The sequence below is a fragment of the Corythoichthys intestinalis genome, chromosome 17 (genome assembly GCF_030265065.1).
Source record: "Corythoichthys intestinalis isolate RoL2023-P3 chromosome 17, ASM3026506v1, whole genome shotgun sequence".
In the NCBI taxonomy this organism is placed as follows: Eukaryota; Metazoa; Chordata; class Actinopteri; order Syngnathiformes; family Syngnathidae; genus Corythoichthys; species Corythoichthys intestinalis.
The window spans coordinates 37,645,360-37,655,000 of NC_080411.1; the positions used below are offsets into that span (position 1 = coordinate 37,645,360).

Genomic DNA, 9,641 nt, shown 5'->3' on the forward strand with positions numbered 1-9,641 from the left:
ACCTGAAACACAAAGAAATGACAGTTAATAAATATTTCCTGCATAACTCAACAATATTTTGAATATAGCCTATAACCTATACCTCTTTAAAGGCATTTTTCATTTTGGACCCAAGCAACGGAACACAAATTGATTACAAGACAGAAACAACATTTTATGATTTTCCTCAACATGGTGTAATGTATAACAATAACTTATTACCCTTTGATTAAGAAAAACATTTTTAAACAATTGGTGAAACTGGTGTCATGGTTCATTGTTTACACCTAAAATTTTTAGAGATTAGTGGCCTGTGATGGTTGGTTGTGCATCATGGTTTCCCCAAAGAACAAGAGGAGCAGAAAAAATGCATGGCAACGGTCAGCCGTCAAAACGTGAAATAAAAGGCTTTTAAAATGTTTTTTTACTATTTGAGAAATGGGCTTCATGCCCACAGCCAGCAGTCACCATCAGCAGGCACCACCAGCAGCATGATGTCCATCCATCCATTATCTGCCGCTTGCTCCGGGGTCGGGTCGCGGGGGCAGCAGCTTTAACAGGGAAGCCCAAACTTCCCTCTCCCCAGCCACTTCATCCAGCTCCTCTGGCGGGATCCCAAGGCATTCCCAGGCCAGCCGAGAGACAGTCTCTCCAGCGTGTCCTGGGTTGTCCCCGGGGCCTCCCGCCGGTGGGACATGCCCACAACACCTCTCCGGGGATGCCTCCAGGAGGCATCTGAACCAGATGCCCGAGCCACCTCAGCTGGCTCCTCTCAACGCGGAGGAGTAGCGGCTCGACGCCGAGTCCCTCCCAGATGCCTGAGCTTCTCAACCAATCTCTAAGGGAAAGCCCGAACACCCTGCGGAGGAAACTCATTTCGGCCGCTTGTATCTGGGAACTTGTTCTTTCGGTCACGACCCACAGCTCGTGACTATAGGTAAGAGTAGGAATGTAAATCGACAGCAGCATGATGTGCATCATGAAAAAGTCACTTAAAATAATAATATACATTAAATTAGTTTTTTTGTATAAAGGTGTCTATTGTTTGTTGACACCTTTTCAATCTATACACATCTCTAACATATAATGTCAAACATTTTGGTGTAAAGAATACAGGTTGTCATGCATTGACTTGGTACTCTTTCATGAGAGGGATGTCTTACTTCAAAGCTTACAAAAATCGAGCTAATAAGCACGTAAAAGCCGGTCTCTACCAATACTCACAAATACAGATGAGAGTGTAAGTCACAAAGGGCCTCTGAAAGAGTTAACTTAAAAGAGGTAGGAACAATGAATTTATCCCAAGCAATACATTCCTAGTTAGTTAGCAGACTCGGCTTAAAAAATTAGAAGAAAATCGCTCGTCAACCAAGATAAAACATGTATAATTTCTTCACGCAGCTACAAATAAAGCTCAACACATACATCCTAAAGCACCTCTGATATAATACAGACTTGAAAATTAAAAAGGGATCGTCCCCCCCCACCCGCCATCACCTTACCTGCGAATATACTTTACAGCCAGAGGCTCCATAACCCGGAAGTGAACTCGTATAATAGATCTATGTGGAGTGTCGTAACTCTCTAAGGCCCTGAGGCGGCTAAAGACCCATTGCAGACCCCCCGTACAAAACACTGTAAAAGTTTCCGACATGGCATTTCTCCATTTGAGCAAACAAACGGCCCACTGAAATCTACTTAACTAAAAACCTAATTTTATGAATTTATTCTAATTTAAGGGATTTTCTTTAAACTAAAGTTGCTATAGGAATTGTTCCTTTAGTTGAAGTTGTGGTGGCTCTTAAAAGAGCCGTTGTTGTTGATGAGGAAAGTTTAAGCTCTCTCGCCGCGGATACGACGGGCTAGCTGGATATCTTTTGGCATGATGGTGACTCTCTTGGCGTGGATGGCGCACAGATTTGTGTCCTCAAACAGCCCGACGAGGTAAGCCTCGCTGGCTTCCTGTAGAGCCATGACGGCGGAGCTCTGGAAGCGAAGGTCGGTCTTGAAGTCCTGGGCGATCTCTCTAACAAGACGCTGGAATGGCAACTTGCGGATGAGGAGCTCAGTCGACTTCTGGTAACGACGGATCTCACGGAGAGCTACGGTACCGGGCCTGTAGCGGTGAGGCTTCTTAACGCCGCCGGTAGCCGGGGCACTTTTACGGGCGGCCTTGGTGGCCAACTGCTTCCTAGGGGCTTTGCCGCCGGTGGATTTACGAGCTGTTTGCTTGGTTCTTGCCATATCTAGAGTCTCTCGCTCGAGTCAAGATAAGAAGTGTAGACAGGTACAACGCGGGTTGCTTTTAAATGCGTTGGAAGCTACGCAATGAGTGACGCACATCATTCCTGATTGGTTGGCAAGACTGACCATTTCCTTCTGATTGGCAGGTGGGTCTGTCACGTTCTGATTGGAGAACCTAATTGATGCTTGCTTCCAATTGGGGGAAAGCTTGTTCGAACTGGCCGCCAAAATACAAATGCAATACAAAAACTGTACTCTCATTTTATGGATTTAGTGTTTACAGAATTACTAACAACACACTCGATCTATTATGTCGTGTTTCCAATCCTTCAAAACACAAATATTTTCTTCAAAATGTTTATTCGTTTTTTCAAACGAAAATATAGTAACAAACCTTTAAAAAATACTATTCTTAAATGTATTATCCATGTATTTTAGCTTTCCCGATATAGTAACGAACGAAACGCGTGCCAAAAGTAACGTTCACAAAATCAATGCCCTTTATTGTCCTTTCACAACAATTAGCAAAATGGTATTAGAGCGTTTCAGTGCAGAGAATGCTAAATATAAATTTAAAAACAAAAAGGAGCTTTATAGCAAAAATAAGAATATAATGGGAGTTATTGTTTGTGGCAATATTTTGTGCAATTTTACTGGTATTTATTTCTGTACATGGAGATGTCATGTTAATCATTAGTGACTGAAGTAATCATGCGTTGCCATGTAAAGCCATTTAAAATATATGCGCACGTTTCCAAAATTCCTCACAAAACATTAAAAAAAACAAAAAAAAAAACAAGGACTTTGCCCGTCTTTTTTACATAATAAACAATTATAGTAAAAAAAAAGTTAACATTTGTATTTGATTTGACGATCATTAAGCGCAGTTCCATTTTAAATTGTTCCCTGAGCCATACTGTAAATATTCGTTACATATAACTTCTACGTTTAAATAATTCATAATAAAGACAAACACCTCAAGACATGAAAGTAATATGTAGCGTAAGATCGCAACGAATACAAGATAAGTCACAGTTGTCGGGTGTGTTTGCTGCCCTCAGAAAACGTTGTCTTGTTCCAAAATAATCATTACCACACGCTTGTTTGGATTTTAAATCCCTGGGTCAACATGTTATTTCACATGTAAAACAGTTTTTGGCAAATGTTAAGTAATTTTAAACGGTTTTTAGGAGGAAACAAATAAGGGATTTCTTCATTCAGCACTGCTCGCGTAAGGGAAAAGGTGACGTTTGGAAGCTCTGAAAAGAAAATGCAGGAAGAAAACAAGTTTTAAACAAGTTGAAAGTGTAAAGTAACGAGTTGGCTAACTATTAAAATAATTTTAGCGCTATTTAAAATAATTGCATTCTGATTTTTTAACGTTTGAAGTGTGCAGAGAAAACACAAGTGAGGTGAGTTTGTCAGCGCCGTGCAACAAACGGCTTGATTGACTCTCCACGGTTCTCATGGTACGTTTAAGTCCAGTCCACAGCGCCGGAGATGACATACTCGATTCAGACCTTTGAATTCAAGTTAACATGGCAGAGGTAGCCCCTGCAGCAGCCCCGGCGAAAGCGCCCAAGAAGAAGACCGCTAAGACCGCTAAGAAGAAGGTGGGACCCTCTCTTAGCGAGCTTATCGTCAAAACCGTGGCCGCGTCCAAAGAGCGAAATGGTGTTTCCCTCGCGGCGCTCAAAAAGGCTTTGGCCGCCGCCGGCTATGATTTGGACAAGAACAAGAACCGCGTTAAAACCGCCGTTGTTGGCCTGGTGACTAAAGGAACCCTCGTCCAGACCAAGGGAACCGGCGCTTCTGGTTCATTCAAGATGAACAAGAAGGCCGAAGGGAAGGCGAAGGCCCCAGCTAAGGCTGCGAAAAAGGCCCCAGCCAAAGCTAAGAAGCCCGCATCTAAGAAGGCAACACCGAGCAAGAAGCCCAAAGCTGCTGCCACCAAGAAGCCGGCCGCTAAGAAATCCGCCAAAAAGCCGGCTAAGGCCGCGACGCCCAAGAAAGCAGCTAAGAAGGCTACCAAGAGCCCCAAGAAAGCCGCTGCGCCCAAAAAAGCACCCGCGGCCAAGAAGGCTTCCGCCGCCAAAAAGAGCCCGGCCAAGAGGGTAGCCAAGCCAAAAACTGTTAAAAAGGCAGCACCTAAGAAGAAGTAAAATGACTCTTCTTTCAACAAAAGGCTCTTTTAAGAGCCACCACATATTCCTCAAAGAGCAAAATATACTTTATGATGTAATGTTTAACGTGATGGATCTACAGATATTAATACTGACTTGCCATCATCATATACAAGCCAAATGGGCAAAGTATGGCAGTTGTATAATTTCTATAATAAAAAACACATCTAAAACATTCTTACATAAACACGCTGATTAATTACTCAAAACAGAACAATTACCATAAATACTGTACATATAAATGGTAAATGGTGTTATACTTATATAGCGCTTTTCCACCTTACAAGGCGCTCAAAGAGCTTTACACTATGTCACCAATTTCACCCAATAGAATTAATGTAATAATAACCATGCTTTCTGGTTGATAATGTAGGATTAGGAAAACCTTACCTAATGCTATCGCATTGTTTTTTTGTTTTTTTTCCTTCTTTTTTAAAAAATCTTTTTTGAGCCACGGCACACTTTTCTCATGACAAAAATGTCAAAATACGCCACCAGCAAAACATCTAATTAATTTCTGTCGACTATATTAACATTAAAAATCGTGGATTGAATAGGAATCAAACCCAAAGAATTTTTTTCCCGAATATTTATTATTCAGTGTGACACCTGGACTTCTGTATTGGAGTTGGCATCAGTGCATCCACGTTAACATTTTTACATCCACAAAAACAGTACAACATAAATGGCATGGTACATTGTGGTCCAATTCTAAACATAACAGACAGGCCTAAGGAATAATCATGAATCTAACATCAGAAATTCCAATCACATAAATAATTGTAAGTTAAAAATATAAGTAGGGAGAGGGGGGAAAAAAATAAATAAAAATAAAAAATAAATAAATAAATAAATAAATAAATAAATAAATATATATATATATATATATATATATATATATATATATATATATATATATATATATATATATATATATATATATATATATGCTATGTTCAGCTCTTTGCTTCCTTTTAATCGCATTTCAATGAATTTTGTCCACTTCTGAGTTTGCATCGCTCCTTTATAGAAAAAAATACAAATAAACCCTTTATCATCGCTGTCACCGGTACAGTTTCGCTAGCTAGCCGTCAGCGCTAGCCCCATCACAAAACAAAGAACAGTAATTAGCCACCTACTGACATCTACTGATATGGAAGAGTATTGCATGATTACCGATATTTGGACACCACAGTCACTCAGCAACGGCACATTTGCAGATTCATTTTCCAAAAACGATTTTAAAATCAATTAGGTGAAATTGCATGAATTTACAGTTGTGTGCCGCAGCACAGTGGTTGAAAAACACGGTACTATCGTTTAACAGTGAAACATTCAATTTCACCTATACCGTATATCACCGTCGATGGACTGAAACATGAACATACCATGCCAGACCTTTCAAGTTGAAATTCACTTGTACATCTATCGCCCTCAATGGGAAACCACAAGTAGGAAAAAAACATTCATCCGAGTGTTCAGAAACACACAAAAGCTAATATATAAAAAAAAATAGGTGGGCGATTAAAATACAAATACTGAATTTAGTATTGCTGGAAAATAGTCGGCAATTCAAATCAATGCAACTCAATATAGCCCTTAAGCTGATTGGTCAATTGTTTCCCAGTTCCGGCTAGCCAATCAATGGCGAGCAAATGACATGATAAATACCGTGCTCAGTGCCAGTGCCAACACACATCTCGTCAAACGTTAAAGATACATTGAGCTAAAATGAGCGGAAGAGGAAAAACCGGTGGCAAAGCAAGAGCAAAGGCAAAGACCCGATCTTCTCGTGCTGGACTTCAGTTTCCAGTCGGTCGTGTCCACAGGCTTCTACGCAAAGGCAACTATGGTGAACGTGTAGGCGCTGGAGCTCCTGTGTACCTTGCCGCTGTTCTCGAATATCTGACTGCAGAGATTCTGGAATTGGCCGGCAACGCCGCCCGCGACAACAAGAAAACCAGGATCATCCCCCGTCATCTGCAGCTAGCTGTCCGCAACGATGAGGAGCTCAACAAACTCCTGGGCGGAGTGACCATCGCTCAGGGCGGCGTGCTGCCCAACATCCAGGCGGTTCTTCTGCCAAAGAAGACCGAAAAGGCTGCCAAGTCTAAGTAAACGTCCCGAAATTACTTTAACCCAAACGGCTCTTTTAAGAGCCACACACTTCCATCTGAGAGATCAATGCTCTATTACAGTGGTAAAATCGTTAAGGATCTGGACAGAAAATGGCACAAAATCTAGCCAAATCGATACAAAAAAGTGTTTAAAATGTCCACAAAGATGTGCTACCGTCTTTGTAAACGGTTTTTAGGGAATTATCTTATAAAGCTCCCTACGTTATGTGGACCAAATAACACAAAAATGTATTGTCGCACATGCACTTTGATCAATTCTCAACGTTATAAAAATTTTATGACAGCAGTCCCATTTGACGTGGTTCACAATACATGTAACTTTCCGAATGTTTCTCGTCTTTCAAATTTTGTTGAATTTTTATAATTTACACACAAAAATATGTGGCGCACATGTCTCTGACAAATATTCCACCAAATTTAGACAAACGACCTAATTTATTTCTGAAACTGACCAAATTATCAAAATGAAGACCAGAAACCCTTCAAAATTTAAAGCAACGCTAGGGAACTTTTCAACCTTTCACAAAACATTTGTGATGTCAGCAGTAGTGATGGGCGATACCAGTGATTTTGGATTCGATCCGATACCAAGTAATACCAAGGCCAAATATTGCGATCCCGATCCGATATTGATACCGGAAGTTCATATTTTATATATATATACTGTGTGTGTGTGTGTATATATATATATATATTTATATATACTGGAAAATGAATGAATGAATGAATGAATGTATAGCCTATATATGTATATACAACCCTGCAGAGTTCTCAGCTATTCTGATATCTAATGTACAACAACAGCAAGCACTCAAAAAATAATAAAAGTCTCTGTGTCAAATAGTTCTTCTCAATTATTTTCTGTTACGCCCCCCCAGGAAGACAGTGTTTCGCCCCCCCCCCAACTCTGCCGCCTCTGTAAATAGTATCATTTGTCTATAAAATTACTATTATAAGTACACCTCTACCTAAGATTTTGTGCTTTTTTTCTAAAGAAAAAAAGTAACAGATCAACTTATAATGAAGTATAACTTTATTATCATTGTAACAGAAAAGACAAAGCGCATTAATATTAAAAAAAATCAAAAATACTCAAGGTACATTTTTGACCATTTACTACTGAAACATAAAATCAATACATAAGAATAAAAGCAAATTGATGAGAAACAGTAACTCATTCGACAGTGTCATTGGACATAGGGACAGTTTTTATTTTTGCTACTCGCAGTAGCACCTCCTTTGCAATGGTGTGGGGTTATTTTGCACTGAGCATGCTAACAGTGCTCACTGGTTTATTGATGTAACACTGACAAAGTGGACGATTGTTGGCAATATTTGGCACGTTTTTGCTGAAGAACAATCAAGCGTCTTATCAATGAGATTGGGGTCTAATGTCTTTAAGTGACGTCTTAACAGCGTACCATACGAATGCTATTTTTAGACAGTGACATCGCATAGTAAAGCGGAGGTGGGAAATTATAGACCCGCACTTGCATAGAAACCATTACATTTCTGCTACTTTTCTCCGGTAATCTTTCAAAAACGAACATGCCTATCAAGCACTGCTGATATGGAACTTGTAGAAACGACTCTAGACATTACAACATATGAAGGATGTTTTCTTCATACGTCCCGAAACCAAAAACTTGAAGGAAAAGATGTGAAGAACAACAACAACTTGCACGGACGTTTAACGCCAGCAAGGTGAAGCCATTCACATTTCATATGCAGTAAACATTTTGTTGGGTTTTCATGGTCCTTCAGAGGACAACGACGTAAGCCATTTTGATATTTTCTTATTTTTTTAGCGTGGCGTTTTGCCGTGCTACTTCTGTCTGACAACGAATGAGCTGTAAAGACTTAAAATGGTATCTGACTGCCAGTTTCCTTTTCTGTTGTAAAAAAAAAAAAAACTTTAGGAAGGGGGAAGTGTAAATAAATTATAGCATTAAGATTTGTTATTAAGGAAAGAATTAAAAGTGTTTGTTGGCTGTCAACAAGTAGCATTTGTGATTGCTACAAAAAAAAATAGCAATGTACGTAAGAGATGTAAGACAACCATAGGATATAAGAAAGACAGGGCATATGATAGTAAAGGATAGATTGTTGAAACGGAGAATGTCATTGTCAGTGGCTAAGGCAATGCACCACATAAAAAAGTATCAATAAAAAAGCTAACTTTGGATCCGGTGTTTGGCCATTCCTTACTACGTGGCGAAATGTCTACACAATGCTCATTGCGCTTGCACAAGCATCCACACGCATGCGCACATCAGTTAAAAGCGGCGAGTAGTCACCATTTTTGTTTTTATTTAGAATCTTTTCACTGCCTCAAATATACTTTTTTCATGTATTACCCTACCCTCTCATACTTTTAACCATTGTTTTTTTTTTTTGTGTTAAGCTTTGAAGCATTTGACCACATTAGTCACGTAGCGTATTTAAACCGTCCTTATTTGATATAACTACATTTAAGTATTTTCTGCATTTTTTAAGTATGTTATTCCTGTATGCATCAAAACAAAACAAGTTTAGAGTGCACGGTAGTACTTTGGGTGTCATTTCGCCGATGTAGGAAATTTTGGCAGAACACCGGTCGGCTGGTCGGTTTTCCAGTCTTTTTCAGTCGTCGATACTCAAGCTATGTCTTTAACTGAACATTTGTATATTCTTTACCAGTGACTTTGGCACTAGGCCCTAGGGACATCATTTTCGGACAGAATTGGTAGGTTTAGCTCAGCAATCAACTCGTCCGTACACGATTTCCACTCATTTACTACTGGAGAATAATGATGGGTGGATCGATACCAAAATATCGATATTTCGATCCAGCGCGTCGATCCAGTTTTAAGTATCGATCCCCAAGCAAAAGGATCGATATTTGGAATTAGTATACAGTATTATATTTTCTTTGTCTATTTTTTGGCTATATTTTTGTGCACACTTTATGTACTACTTTTCCCTTTCGCCTTCTACACGCACGTAAGCAGTGCACGCACATAAGCAGTGCACCGGCGTCTGCTCCCGCCCCCATTTACTTCCCTATCCTGTGTATCGATCAGCATGCTTTTCCTCCGCCCCTCTCACGAGCCACCAA

General features: G+C 39.9%; 3 protein-coding genes across 3 annotated transcripts; 2 read left to right on the forward strand and 1 right to left on the reverse strand.

The window, feature by feature from the left end:
• Nucleotides 1–1,762: 1,762 nt before the first annotated feature.
• LOC130905769 (histone H3) lies at nucleotides 1,763–2,243 on the reverse strand. Its single transcript, XM_057819431.1, has one exon. The coding sequence runs from the start codon at nucleotides 2,221–2,223 to the stop codon at nucleotides 1,813–1,815; it is 411 nt and encodes a 136-aa protein (XP_057675414.1). The 5' UTR covers nucleotides 2,224–2,243; the 3' UTR covers nucleotides 1,763–1,812.
• A 1,451-nt stretch (nucleotides 2,244–3,694) lies between these two features.
• LOC130905676 (histone H1-like) lies at nucleotides 3,695–4,583 on the forward strand. The gene has a single exon (XM_057819268.1). The coding sequence runs from the start codon at nucleotides 3,762–3,764 to the stop codon at nucleotides 4,383–4,385; it is 624 nt and encodes a 207-aa protein (XP_057675251.1). The 5' UTR covers nucleotides 3,695–3,761; the 3' UTR covers nucleotides 4,386–4,583.
• Nucleotides 4,584–6,113: 1,530 nt separating this feature from the next.
• On the forward strand, nucleotides 6,114–7,172 carry LOC130905490 (histone H2A-like). Its single transcript, XM_057818965.1, has one exon. It carries the CDS (start codon nucleotides 6,138–6,140, stop codon nucleotides 6,522–6,524), a length of 387 nt encoding a protein of 128 aa, XP_057674948.1. The 5' UTR covers nucleotides 6,114–6,137; the 3' UTR covers nucleotides 6,525–7,172.
• The last annotated feature ends 2,469 nt before the right edge of the window (nucleotides 7,173–9,641 follow it).